Source organism: Oryctolagus cuniculus, chromosome 18 (genome assembly GCF_964237555.1).
Source record: "Oryctolagus cuniculus chromosome 18, mOryCun1.1, whole genome shotgun sequence".
NCBI classification, from domain to species: Eukaryota; Metazoa; Chordata; class Mammalia; order Lagomorpha; family Leporidae; genus Oryctolagus; species Oryctolagus cuniculus.
In genome coordinates, this window is record NC_091449.1 from 30,350,061 (window position 1) to 30,372,673 (window position 22,613).

Sequence of the window (22,613 nt, forward strand, 5' to 3'; positions counted from 1 at the left end):
ACGGCCGGAGCTGAGCTGATCTGAAGCCAGGAGCCAGGAGCTTCTTCCAGGTCTACCACATGCAAGTGCTTGAGCTATCTTCCACTGCTTTCCCAGGCCATTAGCCAGGAGCTGGATCAGAAGTAGAGTGTCAAGGACTCAAACCAGTGCCCATATGGGATGCCAGCACCGCAGGTGGGGGCTTAACCTACTATGCCACAGAGCCAGGCCCTATTTACTCAAATTTAAGAAATAAATATAATGACATTTAGGAAAGAAAATGTAGTACTCTTTCTAAAACAATAAAAAAAATACCAAGAAATTTTATGTTACATATGCTCCACCAGTACCCTGGCCTATAATGAGTTTGGGAAAAAATAACAGGCTCAAATTTTATTATTTTATCACTATAATTTTAATCAGTAGGCATATTAATATTATACATACTTTTTTAAATAAATATTTTTAAAAGCTGTGCTTTAAAATACACATATGATACCAAGAATGTGTAGCCAATATAGGCTGTACAGGTAATCTTTTGACCGTGTAAGAACTATGATCAGAATACTGTTATGGTGAAAGAAAAACACTTCTTTTTAATTATTCACAATCAGCAATAGTGAAAATGCTCTACACACACACTGGTTTTCAACAAAATATTTCACTTCTGTTTCAAACCTGTTACGTTATCTATTACTGTTTGGATGATTGCATAGTTCAACAGAAAAATGCATCCCACTCAGATTCTCAATAATAAGTCTGATTAGGCAGATAACTTCCCAATCATAAAAGCTTTTATTTTAAGACAAGTATTATGCAAATACAGAATGGGAATCAGATCTGCTGTAACTGGGATAAAAAAGACCACTCTACGAAGAACACTGCACACATGATACCTATTGCACTTCTGTGCACCCATCTGCATTTCCTGCTTTCCTTCCTCCTCTTTCAAGTGCTGGATTGAAGTGTATGCACACCAGAAAGTTACCACCAGGCTTAATAGGAGAAAACTCTATTTAAAAAAAGCAAGACTCTCTAGATGAAAAATCTCCAAAAATCTTCTGTTTCATATGTTTTTATAACCATTCTTTTAAAGAGGGAGTGTTTATGTGCAATACTTGCAGATAGAAATAAATCTACATTTCATTAAAATCCAATCAAATATATCAAATATAAAATGCAGATATGAAGCAAACTACAAGAGCAGCAGTGACTGTTAGGGCAACATGTGCAAATCCAGTATTTTGCTATTTATTATATCATAGCAGTCAGAAAAGAAACGTGCCAAAACTCCCTTTCCCGTTCCACTTGAACTGATTCCCCATAATTCCAACAAACATCTCCTGTGACATTAAGTTGTCATCAGCTTGCGTGATCCCTAGTTCACTCAACCTTTTCTTCTTCATCTGGCCCTTCTGTGTAGAGGCAGCTACTAGTTCATTTACAATTTCACAATTTCCTTCGACTTGCTCAGAAAGGTCAGATCTCGCATTATGTTCCATTTTACCAGTTGCACATTCAATCAGCTCTTCTAGATCCACTCTTTCAGCTGCATCTGCCTCTCCACTTGTCTGCATTTTAAGTGCTTTACATTCTGAGGAAGAAAGAAAAATTATATTAAATTCAATATTCTAGCTAACCCAACTAAAACAATATATTTCTACATAACCTGTCAGAACTTTCAAGTTTTTTCTGTGAAGGACTTTTTGTTGCCATTGTTGTTAAAGATTTATTTTGTTTATTTAAAAGGCAGAGTTACAGAGACAAGGAGAGATAGAGAGAGAGAGAGATCGATCTTCCATCCTCTGGTTTACTTCCCAAATGGCTGCAATAGTCAGGGCTGCTGGGTCAGGCTGAAGCCAGGAGCCTGGAATTCCACCCAGATCTCCCATGTGCATGGCAAGGGCACAAACAGCTGGGTCATCTTCTGCTGCTTTCCCAGGTGTTCCCAGGGATACAGCTGTTACTGTATTGGAAGTGGAGCAGCCAGGACTTGAACTGGCATTCATATGGGATGGCAGCATGCTAGGCAGTGGTATAACCCACTGTGCCACAATATGGGTGCATGCCTAGGGTTCTTGCGTCATCTGACTGGATTGTACAAATTCTTTGCCATGAGCATTTCAGCTGGCTCATTATGCCAAGGTTTCCTGTCTCTAAAACATATCAACTATCTTGAATTTTTTTGTTTACCCTCTTCACCCTAGAATCTCACTCACTCAATAATTTCCTGGATATTTAGTATTTGTTAAGCACTGTCAAAGATCAGACAGTGTTACTTTTCTTAAATGAACTCCCAATCGAGAAGCCAATTCTACATAGGCCTCATGATCCCCTAACCCCTGCCCCGTGTTATATTAATGATTGTTAAATGGCAAAAGGGTCTTGTACTGTAAGTTTTCAATGTAATTAAGGTTACTGGTCAGCATTCTCTAGTTGGTTACAAGGTGGGGAAGTCAGAAATATTCAAAGCATGGGATATTTGTCTTGAGGAGGTTCTCTTCACTGAGATGGAGGGGAATACTGGACAAGGAATTCAGAACGGCCTCTGGTAGTTGGGTATTCTCTCCAGCCAACAGCCAAGCAAGAAAATGGGGACCTCAGTCCTACATGATGACATGAATAAGCTTGAAAGTAGATGCCCGCACCAGAACTTTCAGATAAGAGTCCTGTCAATATGACACTTCAATTTCACCCTTGTGAGACCTGTCAGAAGTTAAAGACTTCACAGAGGTGTGACTGGAGTGGGTCCTGAAAGATGACAAGAACTCTTTAAACTGCTTTAGAGGCCAGAGTTGGGGCACAGCAGGCTAAACCGCCACTTGCAACACCAGGATCCCATTTTTTGAACACCAGTACAAATCTTGGCTGCTCCACTTCTGATCCAGCTCCCTGCTAATGTGCCTGGAAAGCAGTGGAGGATGGCCCAAGTGCTTGGGCACTGCACCCACATAGGAGACCCAGATGGAGTTCTGATTTCCTGGTTTCAGCTGGCCCAGCCTCAGCTGATGCAGGCATTTGAGGAGGGAACCAGCAGATGGAAAATCTCTCTCTCTCTCTCTTTCTGTAACTACCTTTCAAAAACAAAAACAAAACAAAAATGCTTTAAACTTTCCTCAGCCACATTAATCCTTCTCTGACTAAGATTTAACAGTTACCTGTGTCATAGATTGAAATTCATGAATTTCCATTGGGCTATCTCACCTTTGCTGCCAAGAAAGGCAGGTGACACAGAGGCACTTGTACCAATGCAAAATAGAGGCAAAGCCCACTATCCCCTCCAGTAGATGCAGCCTGCCACTTGGCACATTTATTGCACTGCCTCCACCCTTAATGGTAGTGGGAGTCACCACTGCCATCCTACACCCATCCTTATTCTATTCATATATAGAACACCAAGCATAAGAAGGAAACTGCATGATCCCAGAAACCAAACATCAAGGTTCTGAATGAACAGTTGAACTAGTTGACCTTGAAATTGTTTTTACCAGGACCTCCACACCCAAGCATATTCTGGTAATCTTTTTTAAGGAGGGGAGGAAGACTCAGATCTTAATCAAAGTTTAATGCTGAAATGAAGTAAATTAGGTCTGTTCTTATATTTAAAAATTACCAAATACAGCATACCTTCAGTTCCATCCTCAGCATCTTCTTGCAGGTCAGAGAAAATGGTAGGTTTCACCAAGACAACGCCATAACCTTCATTATTGTGTATTATATTATTCACCATGGATATCTTGGGAATGTCATAATGCTCATCCAAGAAGTCCTATGTGACAATGAAAACAAATGCTTTAAGGAACTGTCACATTCAACACTGCCTGCTCTTAAAATCTGCTGACTTTTTTCACACTATTCTAAAAACAAAGTAGAAGGTTCTGCTTACTAATATGTTGTAGCACATTCTGAGCTCTGAGTGACACAACATGCCTTGTCATTTCTGCAGATCTAAAGGCAGCAAAGCATTCACACAGAAAATTTTCAAACATCAAGTACTGACATTACTGAAATACATACACTTGTTTATGTTTATTAAAATGAGAAAACAAAACAGAACTTCACATGAAGATTAAATACAACATAATCTCTTGGGGGAACCAGCCTAATCTTTGGAAAGCATGTGTGATAGCCAGGGCTCACCTTAATGAGGATCCCTTCCTTGCAGTGATGAATCCCATTGTCACTCAGGGTACACTTACTCCCAGGATATATTTCTATACCAGCACCCTGTAAGTTACAATTTGAGATGATGACAATCAGTTGTTAAAAGGCATGACTATAAGAGGTTTCATATGTAAAATACAAAGACAGAGTTTTACAGCTTAGCTTTCTTAGGTATTTATAACCAACATTTCCATCTGCTCCATTTCCAGCAAGTTCAAAAACCACATATTATACTCACATTCACACACAAGCATTAGTTAAGAGTGTCAACACTTGACTCTCGTTTCACTCTCTTTCATTCTGGACAAATTTCTGGTTCTGCCTAAATAAATAAATCACCTAATTTTGTTGAGATTCAGTTACTCAAAAAAACTCAATTATTTGTACAGCTGTATCCAAAGCCTAGTAATTTAAGGATACAAACAAGATCCTATGTTTTTAAAAATATACAAATATTAAAATACCCCTACATACCCTAAAAACAGTTTTGCAATTTAAGCAATTAGTAGCTAATTCAAGTGATATTTATATAGAGTAATTGGAAAGATTCATGCATGATCCAATTATCTCACACTGTCCCTTGGCACCATATGATACCAATAAACACTATCAATAATAGGAATAATTTCCTAATGCAATGCTAGGCACTTTGGAAAGCAAATATGATTCATTCAACTCTCTATAGTTCTTTAAGAAGCCATCTGGGAATAACTCACTACAAAATATCATAGATGACTAAGTTGCTATAAACACAATGCATCTTCTGTATATATGTTGAGTCATTTTTCTAGGAGTAGTAGTATATCATGAGAAACATTATTACTTCCCCCATGTGTCTGAACCAGAATATGTACACATCTACCTAACTCTTCTATTAAGAGGTTAAAAAAAATCTGCTAAGAGATTTTCAGTTTTGGGTTAAGTGCAAGATTAAGTGGAGGGCCGGCGCCGCAGCTCAATAGGCTAATCCTTTGCCTTGCGGTGCCGGCACACCGGGTTCTAGTCCCGGTCGGGGCTCTGGATTCTGTCCCAGTTGCTCCTCTTCCAGTCTAGCTCTCTGCTGTGGCCCGGGAGTGCAGTGGAGGATGGCCCAAGTGCTTGGGCCCTGCACCGGCATGGGAGACCAAGAGAAGCACCTGGCTCCTGCCTTCGGATCAGCACAGTGTGCCGGCGCAGCGCGCCAGCTGCAGCGGCCATTGGAGGGTGAACCAACGGTAAAGGAAGACCTTTCTCTCTGTCTCTCTCTATCACTGTCCACTCTGCCTGTCAAAAAAAAAAAAAAAAAAAAAAAAAAGATGAAGGGAAGAATTGGCAGGCCGATTAATGACTGTTTTATACAGTAACCTGCCATCAAAGAGACCCAACAGGCCAGTCCACTGCATTGGTTTTCAATGTAGAAAGCCAGGGCTTCAGCAGAAGTCAGCTTAGGAAGAGCCCTGGCAGCTCTGCCAGCCAAGTTGGGTCACCGGAGTCAAAGGGCTCCAGGTCACAGCCACAGACCTTGTCCTCTCTAAGCTGAAAAGCCCTTCACTTAGCCCAGCTTCCAAAGTAACCACTGCTGTCGAAGGGATGGCCAAGTAGGGTCAACAACATTGCAGGCAGAGCTGTATACTAACTAAAAATGTTTTCCTTTTAGAAATGCCACCTACCTTCTCCTTGAGCCAGCTTTCCTCCCAGGCCACCTGGGTGGTGGTCAACAGGGTACCTCCCTTATGATGTACCACACGTGAAGAGATAGATAGGTCTAAGCCTCATAACTGACAAGGCCTTAAGCCTACCTGATTATTTTCAAACCCATTCTTTCAGTTTGTATTTGCCTCTCAATGAAATAGACTTGCTGATGGTTTAAACATTTTTCTTAGGGCTCTAATAATGACTCTGTCCTCGGTTTTATATCCTGTGAGTTTAAACTGCTGGTAGATTCATTTTCTCCAGACTCAAAAAGTAAAATTCTAGGTGGCCGTGCACATGAAACCTCAGATGGAAGCAGTTTCTGTAAGCTGGCACTGCATCCCCCTGGAGAGCCACCTCCTGCTGGAACCCTGTGTTGACACCCCCCTTCCCAGAGATACCCCCTTTCAGCAGGAAGCAGCCAGAGCACTCATGGATCATTGCCCAATTTTCCCCTAACAGATTTTAGGGTTTCCATCTTGGGAGGTGGGAATATGAGGAGTCAGATGGGTTAATAAATAGTCAGAAGATCCCAATGTAATTTGGAGTATAAAATATTTGTTTCCTTCCCAAATGTTATCTTTAGCAAGAACAAACAGGCCATCCACCTTCCTTCGGAATTTACCATAAGAATAGCAAGGGAGTTCTAGAACTTATCCCACGCGCGTAGCTGGCCAGTCAGGATGGAGAATTGTAAATAAAGTCTTTTGATAGTTTTTGTCCCTGCCTGGTCACTGAATGTCAATCTGATTTTCAAGTTTTTTTTTTTGTCTTTTGAAATTGTACTTAAAAAGCCCACCGCCACCAATCCCTTTGAGTTTATTCCTCTCTTAGAAGCCCCCCTCCATGCTGCTCTGGCTGGATGCCTTTGACTCTAATAAACACGTTTAAATCTTAAAAAAAAATAAATAAATAAGGGGAGATTGCACTAATAACACATGTACAGAATTTGTCATTAGGTGATTCTATTGTGAGAACATCAGACAGTATACTTACATGAACCTAGATGTTATAGTCTACTATACTCCCAAGCTACAATCTATATACTGTTGAACATGTGGTTCGTCATTGACTGAAACATTATGCAGTACATGGCTGTATAACAAAATAGTTAAAATATCAAACTATGAGGAATTGTATAAAATTTACAAAGAAGAAAAAAATTAAACCAGCAGCAACTTCACAAATGATAAAATCATATTCAAAATATGTTACAATGATACACAGATATTTGACAGCTAAAATGTAATTGAGGAGGGCAGTTTTGGCATGAGGTAAGATGCTGCTTGGGATACCTGCATGCCATATCCTAGTGCCTGGGTTCAAGTCCCAGCTCTGATTCTAACTTCCCGATAATATGTACCCTTGGAAGCACTGGTGATGGCTTAAGTACCTGAGTACCTGCCACCCATGTGGGAGACTCAGACCGAATTCCTGACTCCTGGCTTCAGCCTAGCCCAGGCCTGGCTATTGCAGGCATTTGGGGAGTAAATTAGCAGGTGAAAAATCTCTGTCTGCCTTTCAAATAAAAATGAAAACAAAATTTTAAAGATAATCATTGTAAAAGGTAATTGAGGATGGCCCGGGAGTGCAGCCCAGGTCCTTGGGCCCTGCACCTGCATGGGAGACCAGGAGAAGCACCTGGCTCCTGGCTTCGGATCAGCGCGGTGTGCCGGCCGTAGCGCGCCAGCTGCGGCGGCCATTGGGGTGAACCAACGGCAAAGGAAGACCTTTCTCTCTGTTTCTCTCTCTCACTGTCCACTCTGCCTGTCCAAAAAAAAAAAAAAAAAAAAAAAGGAAAGAAAGAAAGAAAAAAAAAAGAAAAGAGAAAAGGAAAAGGTAATTGAGGACACTGCCACTTCTGGGAAGGAAGAAATGACATTAACACAGTGATGAGTTCCCTGGGTTTTCTTTTTGTCTCATAATCCCCACAGTTGGAATTGAGGAAGTTGGCAATCCAGAAACATCAAAGAATACCAAAAAGCAAAAAAAGACTGCTCTGTCTAGCCAAAGGACCGGACAACCTAGAGAAACAGAAAACTTTCAGACATAAGAGCTCTACTGTAGCCAAACAACACAGGGAAAAAAAAAAACAAAACAAAACACACAAAAACCACAGCCTCACTCCCACTCATGCTGCAAAAGCAGAGAGGGGGATCCTAGATTTTTTATCTTCTTAAGGCTGTAACCAGCTATTGGTGGAGAATTAAGTACACAGATTAGTGAAACAGAATATGGAACCAAGGAATAGATGCATATGAACATTCTCAAGTGCAATGCAGGAAGTACAGGCTTTTCAAGAAATGGTACAGGAAAAACGGAGCATCAATAATCAAAAAAACAATCTTTGACCTAAACCTCACATCTTGTATCAAGATTAACTAAAAAACAGGATCACAACATTAAGTAAAACATAAAACTATAAACACTTTGGGAAAAAATAGTTGAAAATCTTTGGAATGTACTGGTAGGCAAAAAATTCTTAACACCCAAGTTTGATCTATAAAAGGAAAAAATCGATAAGCTGAACTTCATTAAAATTAAAAACTACTCTGTAGTAAAAGCCCATGTGAAGAAGGCAAAAACAAGCTAAAAAAGTGGCAGAATATAATTGCAAATCATATAACTGACAAAGGACTAGTAGCTAGAATACACAAAGAACTCTCAAAACTATATTAAAAATAATCCAAGGGCCAGCGCTGTGGCATAGCGGGTAAAGCTACCACCTGCAGTGCCAGCATCCCATATGGGCACCGGTTCAAGTCCCGGATGCTCCACTTCCACTCCAGCTCTCTGCTATGGCCTGGGAAAGCAGTGGAAGATGACCCAAGTCCTTGGGCCCTTGCACCTGTGTGGGAGACCTAGAGGAAGCGCCTGGCTCCTGGCTTCGGACTGGTGAAGCTCCAGCCATTGCAGCCAATTGGGGAGTGAACTAGCAGATGGAAGACCTCTCTTTCTCTCTCTCTCTCTCTCTGCCTCTCCTTCTCTCTCTGTGTAACTCTGGCTTTCAAATAAATAAAAATAAATCCTTAAAAAATAAATTTTAAAATAATTAAAAGAATCCAATCAGAAAATGGGAAAAGTCATGAATAGACACTTCACTGAAGAACACATAATGATGCAAATAAGCTTACAAAAAACAATCGACATCAGTATCCACTAGGGAAATGACAAATAAAGCCACAATTAAGCTGGTAGGCTCCAATCATAAAGAAAAACTAAGGAAATGAAAATGATAATTGCCTAATTTTACCAATTTAGACTGTATACATGTGTTAAAATATTGCATGGTACCCCAAAGAAAAAGGACAAGTACTACATGTTAATGAAAAAATTTTAATAAATAAAAACAAAAACCACAATGAGAAATTAACTACACTCCAATCAGAATCGCTAAAATTACAAATTGAGGGCCAGTGCTAAGGCACAGTGGGTTAAGCTGTGACCTGCAGTGCCAGCATCCCATATGAGCACCAGTATGATCCAGCTACATGGAGGATGGCTGAAGGCCCTGGGCTTCTGCACCCACGTGGGAGACCTGGAAGAAGCTACTGGCTCCTGGCCTTGCCTTGGCCCAGCCCCAGTCATTGTGGCCATTTGGGGAGTAAGCCAGCAGATGGAAGATCTCTCTCTCTCTTTCTCTAACTCTACATTTCAAATAAATCAATCTTAAAAAAAATAGTAAAAACGTTAAATGCTATTGAGCACATGATCACTCACACATTACTAGTAGGAATGTAAAATGTTGCATCTCCTCTGGAATGCTATGGCAATTTTTTTTTTTTTTTTGCACTTTTTTTTTTGGACAGGCAGAGTTAGACAGTGAGAGAGAGAGAGAGACAGAGAGAAAGCTCTTCCTTTTTTCCACTGGTTCACTCCCCAAATGGCTGCTCCAGCCGGCACACTGCGCCGATCCAAAGCCAGGAGCCAGGTGCTTCCTCCTGGTCTCCCATGCAGGTGCAGGGCCCAAGCACTTGGGCCATCCTCCACTGCCTTCCTGGGCCACAGCAGAGAGCTGGACTGGAAGAGGAGCAACCGGGACAGAATCTGGCACCCCAACCTGGGCTAGAACCCGGGGTGCTGGAGCTGCAGGCAGAGGATTAGCCTAGTGAGCCGCGGCGCCGGCGGCAATTTTTTAAAAACTAAACATTCAGCTAATGTATGACCCATACCTACATTCCTGGGAATTTATTCCTGAGAAATAAAAATTACATTGAACAAAAACCTGTACACCTATGTTTATAGCAACTTTCTTCACAACAGGCTAAACCGTAAAAAAAGCTAGATGTCTGGGGCCAACATTGTTGCGTTTAGTCCCAGCTGCTCCCCTTCTGATCTAGTTCCCTGCTCATAGCCCGGGAAAAGCAGAGAAAGATGGCCCAAATGTTTGGGCCCCTGCCACCTACAAGGGAGACCTAGAGGAACCTCCTGGCTCTTAGCTTCCTATTGCAGCCATCTGGTGAGTGAACTAGTGGATGGAAGACTCTCTCTCGCTCTCTCTAACTCTGACTTTCAAATAAATAAATAAATCTTAAAAGGAAAAAAGCTAGATGCCCTTCAACAAGTGAATAAACAAACTGAAATTACAACTGAAATACAAAAGAAACCACGGGGCGGGTATTTGATGCAGCAGTTAAGTCACCTGCTTGGGAAGCGTCACACAACATCGAAGCAGCTGGTCCACATCCAGCTTCCCACTAATTGATACCTTGAGAGGCAACAAATGGTGTCTCAAGTAACTGGGTTCCTGCCACCCACGTGGGAGACCTGGATGGAGTCCCAGGTGCCACAATCTTGCCTTTAGTCTGAGCCACCACCCTAGCTGTGGTGGCACTTGGGGAGCGAACCAGAAGATGGAAGATGTGTGTGTGGCATGCGTGCACACACATGCATGTGCACGTGTGTCTGTCTTAAAAGGGAAACAATAATAAAAATTTTTTAAACATTCTTGGTACATACATCAACCCGGATGAAGCTCAAAAAATTGTGCTAAGTGAAAAAAGCTAATCCCAAAGGCTGGGTGATTCCACATAACAATTTTGAAATGATGAAATAATAGAAATGAGAACAGATTAGTGTTTGCCAACAGTTAAGGAGGAGGTTAGTGGGAGAGGTCAAGTGGGTTTGGCTCTAAAAGGGATCTCTGTGGCGATGGAAATATTCTTTAACTTGACTGAATCAATGTCAAAATTCTGCTTATTATATTATCCTATAATTTTTCAAGACAGTTGCCACTTGGGGGGAACTAGTAAAGGGTATACTGACAGGATTTCTCTGTATAGTTTCTTAATATAACTTGTGAATCTATATTTGTCTTAAAATTTTTATTAAGAAAGAAAACAACTGGGGACTGGTATTGTGGCAGAGCAGGTTAATCTGCCATTTGTAATGCTGGCATCCTATTATCAGAGTTGTAGATTCAATTCTCAGCTATTCCGTTTCTGATTCAGTTCCCTACTAATATACCTAAGAAAGCACTAGATGGGTAGTTGAGTCCCTGCCACCAGTATGGAAGACCTGAATAGAGTTCCCAGCTCCTGACTTTGGCCTAGTCCAACTCCAGCTGTTGCAGCCATTTGGGGAGTGAACCAATGGATAAAAGATTTCTCTCTCTTTCAAGTAAATAAATCTTAAAAAAAAAAAAAAAGCTTCAATTGCTTACAGTTATAATTTTAAAGGTTTAAATATCTCTTAAAATCTCTAGGGAACCCTTCCAAACTCATTCTACAAAGCCAGCAGTAGCTTGACTCCAGAATCAAAGACACAACAATAAGAAACTATAGATCAATATCTCTGATGAACATACATGCAAAAATTTTCAATAAAACACTAGCAAATTAAATCCAAAAACACATCATAAAGATCATTCACCCTGAACAAATGGGTTTATTCCAGGAATGCAAGGATGGTTCAATATATGCAAACAATAAGTGCAATACATCACACCAACAGAATGAAGGTTAAAAAAAAAAAAATCAGTGGGGGCCGGAGCTGTGGCGTAGTAGGTTAAGCATCCGCCTACAGTGCTGGCATCCCATATGGGTGCTGGTTTGAGTCCCGCTAAATCACTTCAATCACTTTTTTTTTTTTCCACATTTATTTATTTACTTGAAAGTCAGAGTTACAGAGAGAGAAGGAGAGGCACAGAAAGAGAGAGAGGTCTTTCATCAGCTGGTTCACTCCCCAGCTGGCCACAACAGCCTGAGCTGTGCTGATCTGAAGCCTGAAGCCAGGAGCCAGGAACTTCTTCCAGGTCTCCTGCAGGGGACCAAGGACTTGGGCCATCTTCTACTGCTTTCCCAGGCCATAGCAGAGAGCTGGATCAGAAGTGGGGCAGCCAGGACTTGAACCAGTGCCCATATGGGATGCCCGCACTGCAGGTGGTGGTTTTACCCACTACGCCACAGCGCCAGCCCCTGCTAAATCACTTCTGATCCAGCTCCCTGCTGATGGTCTGAGAAAGCAGAGGAAGATGGCCCAAGTGCTTGTGTCTCTGCACCTCCATGGGAGACCAGGAGGAAGGTTCTGGCTCTTGGCTTCAGATCAGCCCATCTCTGGCCGTTGCAGCCATTTGTAGCCAACTGGGGAATGAACCAGCAGATGGAAGATTTCTCTTTCTGTCTCCCTCTCTCTGTCTGTAACTCTGTCCTCTGCCTCTCAAGTAAATAAATATCTTTGTTAAAAATCACATGACCATAAATAGACACAGAAAAAGATTTCAGTAAAATTCAATACCCATTCATGACAAAAATCTTGAAATACTTAGATAAGGAAGGAACATACCAGCTATATATGACAAATCACAGCCAGCATCATGCTGAATGGAAAAAAGTTGAAAGCATTTCATCTAAGATCTAGAATCAGACAAGGATATCTACTTCCACTGCTCTTATTCAATATAGTACTGGAAGTTTTATTCACAGCAATTGGGCAAAAGAAAACAATAAAAGACGTACAAATGCTAAAGGAAGAAGTCACACTATCCCTGTGTGCAGATGACATGACTCTTTACATAGAAACCTAAAGACCTTACCAAGTGATTGTTAGAACTAATAAATTAATTCAGTAAAGTTGTAATACACAAAATCAGCACACAGAAAAGCATAGCATTTTGATATACTAATACTTATAAAGGGGCCAGCATTATGGTACAGCAGATTAAGCCACAATTTGCAATGCCAGCATCCCATTCTAGAGCTCCAATTTGAATCCCAAGTCCCAGCTTCTCTGCTTCCAATCCAGCTTCTTGATAATGTGCCTAGGAAGGTAGCAGATGGAGTCTCAGATGAAGTTTCTGGCTCTCGGCTTTAACTTTGCCCGAACCTGGCTACTGTGGCCATTTGTGGAATAAACCTACAGATGAAAAATACCCATCCCGCCTCTCCCTCCCTCCCTTTCTCTCTCCCCCAACCCAAATTGGCTCTCCTCCATGCTGCTCAGCCTTTTAAATAAATAAATAAATATTTTTTAAAAGCAAAAAAAAGGGCCGGCGCCGTGGCTCAATAGGCTAATCTTCCACCTGCGACGCCGGCACACCAGGTTCTAGTCCCGGTTGCCCCTCTTCAAGGCCAGCACTCCGCTGTGCCCCAGGAAGGCAGTGGAGGATGGCCCAAGTCCTTGGGTTCTGCACCCACATGGGAGGCCAGGAGAAGCACCTGGTTCCTGGCTTCGGATCAGCACGGTGCGCCGGCCATAGCACACTGGCCGCAGCAGCCATTGGAGAGTGAACCAACGGTAAAGGAAGACCTTTCTCTCTGTCTCTCTCTCACTGTCGACTCTGTCTGTCAAAAAAATAAAAAATAAAAAAATAAAGAACTTATAAGAGAAATCCCATTCACAATAACAAAAATAAAACACCTTGAAATAAATTTAACCAAGGATGTGAAAAATCTCTATAATGAAAATAACAAAACAGTCGTGTAAGCCAGGGCTGTGGTAGCAGGTAAAGTCACCAACTGCAGTGCCAGAATCCCATTTGGGCACTGATTTGAGTCCTGGCTGCTCCACTTCCGATTCAGCTCTCTGCTATGGCCTGGGAAAACATTAGAAGATGGCCCAAGTCCTTGGGCCCCTGCACCCATGTGGGAGACCTAGAAGAAGCTCCTGGCTCCTGGATTCAGATCAGCCCAGCACCAGCCATTGCAGCTATTTGGGAAGTGAACCAGCAGATGGACGACTTCTTTCTCTGCCTCTGCACCTCTGTTACTCTGCCTTTCAAATAAATAAATAAATCTTTTTTTAAAAAAAACTGTGCAAGAAATTAAACGACACAAAAAGAAATACCTCCCATGTTCATGGATTATAAGAATTAATATTATTTATTAAGTTTTTAAAAAATGAACAAAAAAGGGAGAAAAGAAAAAAATTAATAAAAATGCCCATAATACTCAAAGTAATTTACAGATTGAACACAATCCCCATAAAAATACAAATGAACTGGCACAGCCATTTGGCCTAGCTTTTTTTTTTTTTTTTTTTTTTTTTGACAGGCAGAGTGGACAGTGAGAGAGAGAGACAGAGAGAAAGGTCTTCCTTTGCCGTTGGTTCACCCTCCAGTGGCCCAATGGCCGCCGCGCCGGCGCGCTACGGCCGGTGCACAGTGCTGATCCGATGGCAGGAGCCAGGAGCCAGGTGCTTTTCCTGGTCTCCCATGGGGTGCAGGGCCCAAGCACCTGGGCCATCCTCCACCACACTCCCTGGCCACAGCAGAGAGCTGGCCTGGAAGAGGGGCAACCGGGACAGAATCCGGCGCCCCGACCGGGACTAGAACCCGGTGTGCCGGCGCCGCTAGGCAGAGGATTAGCCTAGTGAGCCGCGGCGCCGGCCATGGCCTAGCTTTTAAGACACCACATGGAACATGCACACCCCACACCAGAGTACATGGATTCAACTCATGACTCTATTTCTGCTTCCTGCTAGTGAACACGCAAGGAGGCAGAAGTGACGGCCCAAGTACTTAGGTCCCTACCACCCAAATGGGATATCCAGACTCAGTTCCCAGCTCCCAGGTTTGACTTGGCCCAGCCCTGGCCATCACAGACATTTGTAGAGTGAACCAACAGATGGTAGCTCTCCCAGAGTATCTGTCTGTCTGTCACTCTCTCTCTCTGTCTCTCACTCTCAAAGTTTAAATTTAAAAAAAAAAAAATAGGTAACATTCTCCACAGAAGAAAAGCCACCCTAAAATTTATATGAGGGCCGGTGCTACGGCACAGTGGGTTAAAGACCCAGCCTGCTGCAACAGCATCCCATATGGGTGCTTGTTCTAGTCCCAGCTGCTCCACTTCCTATCCAACTCCCTGCTAATGCACCTGGGAAAGCAGCAGAGGATGGCCCAAGTCCTTGGGCCCCTGCACCCATGTGAGAGACACCGGAGGATGTTCCTGGCTGTTGGCTTTGGCCTGGCCCAGCCGCAGTCATTGCAGCCATTTGGGGAGTGAACCAGCAGATGGAAGACCTCTCTTTCTCTCTGTCTCTACCTCTCTCGTAACTCTACCTTTCAAATAAATATAATAAATCTTTAAAAAATAAAATAAAATTTATGTGAAAACCCCAAAGACCCCAAATAGCTAAAGCAGTTTTGAATTGGAAGCATCACCAAAACAGCATGGTACTAGCACAAAAAGTGAATGCACACACAACTTATCTTTTACAAAAAAGCCAAAATCATAGCCTAGAGAAAATATCATCTCTTCAATAAACGGTGCTAAGAAAACTGGCTAACCATAAGCAAAGATCTCTACCACTCACCCTACATAAAAACCAACTCAAAATGGTTCAAAGATCTAAATTTCAGACCTGGAACTATAAAACTATAAGAAAAAAAATAGTGGAAACACTTCTAGACATTGGATAAGCAACAATTACTTTGATAAGACCCCAAAAGCATAGGAAAAAAAGCAAAAATTGACAAATGGAATTGTATCACACTAAGAAGCAGAAAAAACAATTGAGAGTAACAGAGACAACCAACAAAATGGAACAGAGTATTTGCAAACTATTCATCTGACAAAGGATTAATATCCAGAATATATAGAAACTCGAAAAAAAATTAACAACCAATCCTGTTAAGAAATGGGCCAAGGATCTGAACTGACATTTCTCAAAAGAAAATACAAAAGGCCAGCCAACACAGGAAAAAATGCTTAACATTACTAGTCATCAGAGAAATGCAAATCAAATCCTCAATGAAGCATCATCTCACTCCAGTTAGAACAGCCGTTATCAAAATGACAAAAAATAACAAATTCTGACAAGGATATGGAGAAAAAAAGAACCCTTCTAAACTGCTGCCAGAAATTATGGAGAACAGTATGGAGATTCCTCAAAAAACTAAAAACAGATCTACTGTATGACCCAGCTATCCTTCTTCTAAGTATATATACCAAGGAAATGAAATCAGCATTTGAAAGAGATACCTGCATTCACACATTCATTGCAGCACTGTTCACAATAGCCAAGATATGGAATCAACCTAGGTGTCCATCAATGGATGAACAGACAAAGAAAATGTGGTGTATACATCCTATGGAATATTATTCTGCCACAAGAAAGAATGAAATCTTGACATCTGTAGCAGAACCAACAATCATTATATTAAGGGAAATAAGTCAGACACAGAAAGACAAATATGGCAAGTTCTCACATGCGGAAATCAAAATAATAAAATAATTATTTAACACACACATACATGTTTTCTCTGAATTTAAAAGGGTGATTACTAAGCCTGGGAAGGGTGGGGAGAAGACGGAGGGAGTTTGGATAATAGGTACCAAAACAAAATAGATAAACATAATGGGTTCTGGTATTTGGCAGCACAGTGGGGTTATTATGTATTATATTCCGAATAAAGAACTGGAAAGAGACGCTGGTAAGCTCCAAACACCAAGATAAGATAAGAAAATGGAAAAGAAATTGCCTATTGACAATGCAAGTATTTGTTAATCCAGAATTTTAAAAAGTTTACCACACACAGAGTAACTGTGAGATTTATTATTATTCTTTCTCATTTCTATTTTGAGAATGATTAATGGCTATATTTTTAAAAATGGGTACAACTGGCTTAGTAGATATGTGTCTGAACTTCTTTAAAAACAGAGAATAGGAGTATGCCTTTATTTTTTTTTCTATATGCTTCCCCCAAAATAAGAGATTATCATACCTTAGCACCATATAAATCCGAATTCTTCATTAAAAATTCTGCTGATGTTCGCACTGTGACTCCTGTAGTTTCACATTGCAATACACAGTTTTCCAATGTAGTCTTGCCACGGTGAATGACTATGATGAAGACAGTCAACTGCTTTAGGAGGTAATGTGCCTTTTCTATTGTTGGTACTAGCCTAGAGCTTACATTAGAAAGAGCCTATTTCTCAAAAGCTACCATTTAAACTTTGTTACCTGAATTACAAATTAATAAAATATGTAACAATGAATATTTTGAGCTATTTTATAAAATCTAAAAACAACATTCTTCACACAGGCCTGGCAGTTAGGACAATGGTCTAGACACCTGCATCCCCTACTAGAATACCTGAGTCTGAGACCTGATTCCACTCCTGATCCCAGCTCTTGCTAATGTACACCCTGGAAGACAGCAAGTTCCTGGCACCTACATAGGAGACCTGAATTGAATTCCCAGCTCCTGGCTTTGATATGGCCCTATCCCAGCTGTGGGAGCAATTAGGGAGTGAATCAGGGAATGGGAATGCTCTCACTCTCTCTCTCTCTCTCAAATAAATAAGAGAGATTAAACTCAAGAGTGATATTTCATCAAATTCTGTCTTCTATAGAAAGCAAAGTTTTCCTTCAAAATATAGAGCAAATCATATACCAAACATACAGATACTTACTTAAGATTCCTTCTACAGCATCATGCTGAACAAATTTTATGTTTGAGATTTTAATATCCACACCTGTACAATCCACAAAAGTATCTCCTTTGCCCCTGTTTTCTATCACAATATCATCTGGTAAACCATAACCTAAGGAAGAGAACAAGAACACCTAAGGTGGGTGAAGGGAAAGGTCTAAACAAAAATGTGATACCAGGTTTCTCTAGTTCAAATGACCCAAATAATAATTTGAAACCAACCAATCCAGATGCAGTTAAATAGAATATAGTTATCTTTCATACAGTTTGTTTAATTTAATAATAACTCTCCTAGTGTTGGGTTTTTGACCTAGCAGTTAAGACACCTGCCCACACCTCAAATCGGAGTACTTGGATTTGAGTCCTGACACCAGCTCCAAATTCCAGCTCCCTGCCAGCATAGACCCTGGAAGGTAGCAGATTATAGCTCAAGAAGTTGAGTCCCTGCTACCTATGTGGTAGACCTAGATCAAGTTCCTGGCTCTGGCCCCATCCCAGCCCTAGCCATTGTAGAAATTTGGCAAATGAACCAGTAGTTAGGAACTCTGTCTCTCTGTCTCCCTCTCCCTTCCTCTCAAATTTGTTTTTTTAAAGATTTTTTCTTTTTTTTCTCTTTCATTTATTTGACAGGTAGAGTTACAGACAGTGTGAGAGAGAGAGACAGAGAAAGGTTTTCCTTCCGTTGGTTCACTCCCCAAATGGCCGCAACATCCAGAGCTATGCCAATCTGAAGCCAGAAGCCAGGTGCTTCTTCCTGGTCTCCCATGCAAGTGCAGGGGCCCAAACACCTGGGCCATCCTCCAATGCCCTCCTGGGCCACAGCAGAGAGCTGGACTGGAAGAGGAGCAACTGGGACTAGAACCAGTGCCCATATGGGATGCTGGCACCGCAGGTGGAGGATTAACCTAGTGCACCACGGTGCCGGCCCATCAAATTTTTAAAAAAAGCAACTCCTCGGGCTGCCACTTGTGACAATAGCACCCCATATCAGAGTACTGGTTTGAGTCCCAGCTGTTGTGCTTCTGATATAGCTCCCTGCTAACATGCCTGGCAAAAGAAGATGGCGCAAGTATTTTGGCCCCCACAAGCCACATGGGAGACCTGGATGGAGTGAACCAGAGGATAGAAGGTCTGTTTCTCTTTCTGTGTCTCCTTCTCTGTGACTCTGCCTTTCATATAAATAAAATAAATCTCTAACAAAAATAATAATAATAACTCCCCAACTGGTTCTTATATCAAGAAAACTATCTTATCAACCACCTCAGACCAGCTCAGCACTGAATTCACTTACAAAACTGCTGTTAAAAAATACATAAATAATCCAAAGTACTCACACCTGGGTCAAAAGGCTTGACAGCATTCAGCCCTTCTGAATTTTTTTCTGACTCAAAAAGTCTATGACTTAAACATGAATTACATTTGAATAAACCTAAGCATTTTTCAAGATTATCTAATTTTACTATCTCTTAAACAGATTGATATAAAATAAGACTAACTTCAAAGTGTCTCAGCTATTGCAAAAAACAACCTATCTTGTTAACCAACCAATAACAATGGATCTCTATTAATCCTAATCAAACTAATAATGCAAGGTGAGATTCTCAGAGCTCACAAAAAATTAGAATATCTGAAAACTAGGGAACTTGCCTAACTTTCCTCCTAAAACAGAACCACAGAGATAAAGCTGTAAGAAATAACTCTCATTGTCTCAAGATGAGTCTGCTTGAGCAAATGAATGAAGTAACTGCATTAAACAGGCAAAGCCATTTATTGCCATGTGGCGAGTATAGGCAAGCACTTGGAAGCACCAGAGAATTCAGGACTTCATAAACCAAATGTTACCAGGGGTAGACTGTGTATGATTAGATTATGAGTAAGACAAATGGCTTTGCTTCCAATTTTTTGTACATGTCTGTTTGTACTTTGCAGATTTTATTTTATCATTGTATTTTATCATCGGAAAAATTTTTTAAATTTTAAATAACTGCATTCTGAGGAAAAGTTCTTCTTATATAAACATATTACAGATTCTTAGTAGTTTAAAACACAAAACCATCATCAAAGTAAATGGATTTTCTAAACACAAATGACCTACAGTAAGTACTGTTAAAACCCTGTAAACTGTGGGTACTCAATATATGTTATGTGTTAGCTATAGATCAGTATCAGATAAGCTTTAATCTTACTCTTGAACATGTTCTCCATATATTCACACTAGAGACACTATTTGATTCCTCAGTTCTCAGAAATGCCCTCTGTTAGTAAATTTATAGTCATTTTTATACTTAACTATCAGAATTCTATGTGGTTATTTATGACACCCTGGCAATTACATTATAATTTCTTCACCAATCTAGGAAGAATTCTTATCTACCACACAATCTACAAGATCATTGTTATTCTCACTATGCCAAAAAATAAAGTGTTTTTATTGCAGTGATTTATCCCCCAGATGTGTTATTTATACACATATATCTATTATAAATCAAATATGGGAGAAGAGAAAGAGCAAAAATTACACACATAAAACAAAAGAGGGTGAGACGAGGTACTAGTGAACAGCAGGAAATTAAACTCCCAGCCTTGCTCCCATTAAGAAGTTCTGACAAGATAAAGATAAAGAACATAGCTTATGCAGTTTGTGAACAGCTGCACAAGTCCCAAAATGATATACAATTTTTTGCATTACAACTTTTATTGCTAACTTAAAGCTGCTTGGGCAAATAGTTGAACAGGTGCATCTAAATTTGACACATTATGGAAATACACAGGACCAAGATAAACAACTATAAGGTAACCTACATTTAGGCATCCCTCTAAATGAATAACTGCTAAAAAGTTATTTCAATAGAATTTTTCAATACTCATATCCTCAAAAGTATACTTTGGTCAAGACACAAAGTGTAGCATTTGTGACATTAAGCAAGTTTTTAAAGAATTAAAACAATTTTTCATACCAATTTTAATTTAAATACATCCCTCATAAAAATAAATTAAAAAAAAACAAATATAACAAAAGAGAAAACAGACACTAAGATATTCACAACAGTTGTAACAGCAAGCAACAAACAGAAAAATACAAAATTTTGAAAAAATATTGCTGGAAATGTTTTTTATCATATAAATTAATTTCCATTCCATAAACCACCCATAATCTGGAAGGTCTGATTCTTCATAATGGTCTTTTTTTGTGTGTGCCTGTGAACATCTTTCCAATATACATACTGTCATAAACAGCTACAACTCAAGTTGTTCAACACTTGGTCAATTCCCTGCATGCTTTAAATACTCTTAATGTTTCCAGGCAGTTCACTTGAAATCATTCATAGAGCTTCAACAAGAGCCAAGATTTCTCCTTATAGGTATCATGCATGAGATTTTGGTTGTGAGCTCTTCCATACTCACCTTCTAACTCAACAGAGTCAGCAATGGAGAATGTGCCGTGCACCACGTAATGACCAGGACACACGATAACAGAGTCTCCTTCATAGCAGGCATTTATGGCAGACAACGGATCACTATGGAACTAGAAAACAACAACATATTGCAAATACATAGCCCCCAAATGCAACCTGAGAATTACTCCAAGTGCCTTCATGTCTCATTTTCAAAATGGAGTCAAAATTGCAGAATTAAGTATCTGCTCTGATAGATAGTTGCACTGAGTCAAGTCCTGTTTGGTAGGTGACTATTGATGACATACAGCACTCCCCCTACTCCCCATTTCAAGAAAACCAGCACTAGGAAGCTCCTAGGAACACTTGGTAGCATTCATGAAAATATGGGGTAAATCAAAAGAAAAAGTTACCTAGTGAGCAAGAAACTCTTTTTACCTGAATTTCTGTTTCTTCCTTACAAGGGTCCTCACAGAGCCTGTCCCTGAGTAGGGACCGCAACAGACCAGTCATCATGGTGGAAGAGACCACATGGGTGACCTTCTGACCGCCTGGACGGAGGCCCTTGGCTTGGATATTAGAATTCTTCTGATAACCAAACACATATCTTAAAGAAACCACACAGACCTATCAGTTCTCAGTAAGACAGATATTAACAAAAGATGCTAACTAGCTAAGAATAACAAAGACACACATACCTCAACAAAGGATTCTCAATAAGTTTTAGCTTTTGTTTCAACTGTTCGATCTCGGAATACAATTTTAACCCTTCCACCATGGAGATATTTTCCTGCTCAGAATCAGAGTTACAATTTGACAAACTGCTTCTCAGATTCAAAAATTTCCTGTAACTCTCCTCACATTGAGACAACAGATTTTGGTAGTCAACAATGAGTCCTGAAGGAACTCGGTCTTCAAGAATGTCATAATGCCTGAAAGTTTAAAAGCAAATTGAAATTCATTGCCTTTCAGGCACATTTTCCTATCATTAACACAGCCCATTTAGTCCTCAAAGACCCAGCAAGAAAATGTTTCATAGCATAAAACTCAGATACATGTTAAGTCTTTCTGAACAGCACTCTATTATAAGTAGAAGCTATTCAAAGTTTTGAAGCACCACTTCATTAAGGTCACTAATTCTCCTTTTGAAGAGTTATTTTTTTTTTCATAGATTCAAGCATTTATGCTTTAGAAACACTGAAAGTTCAAGTTGCGCAATTTGTAATCACTGTTTAATAAGAAACTATTTTCTTCTCATACATTAGATCCAAAATCTTCATAAGTGGGTGGCAGGGGACAATTTTGGAGCCAGGATAGGGAGGGAAGTATTTCAAATTGTTTCATAACAGTGTTTAAGATTACCATATGTATAGGATCAAAAATTAGAAATGATTCAAATAATCTAGTCCTTCCTTGCATTTAAACCACAACAGCACAAAATTATGCTGAATGTTTTCTCAGGAAGATTACTAGAGAACTTCAAAAACATAAGCCTTTAAGATTCTGGTGGGAGGCCGGTGTCACAGCTCAAC

The 22,613-nt window shown here is 40.4% G+C and overlaps 1 protein-coding gene across 1 annotated transcript in view; it reads right to left on the reverse strand.

Annotated features, from left to right (window-relative positions):
* Window positions 1-370: 370 nt before the first annotated feature.
* SHCBP1 (SHC binding and spindle associated 1) overlaps window positions 371-22,613 on the reverse strand; it is a 38,933-nt gene continuing 16,690 nt past the window's right edge. Inside the window, exons 6-13 of the mRNA XM_002721561.5 lie at window positions 21,780-22,013; window positions 21,520-21,688; window positions 21,092-21,212; window positions 17,667-17,798; window positions 16,976-17,094; window positions 4,120-4,206; window positions 3,607-3,748; window positions 371-1,573 (exon numbers count right to left, since the gene is read on the reverse strand). Of these exons, the coding sequence (XP_002721607.1) occupies window positions 1,248-1,573; window positions 3,607-3,748; window positions 4,120-4,206; window positions 16,976-17,094; window positions 17,667-17,798; window positions 21,092-21,212; window positions 21,520-21,688; window positions 21,780-22,013 (1,330 nt within the window). The 3' untranslated portion in view covers window positions 371-1,247. The remainder of the gene's footprint in view (window positions 1,574-3,606; window positions 3,749-4,119; window positions 4,207-16,975; window positions 17,095-17,666; window positions 17,799-21,091; window positions 21,213-21,519; window positions 21,689-21,779; window positions 22,014-22,613) is intronic.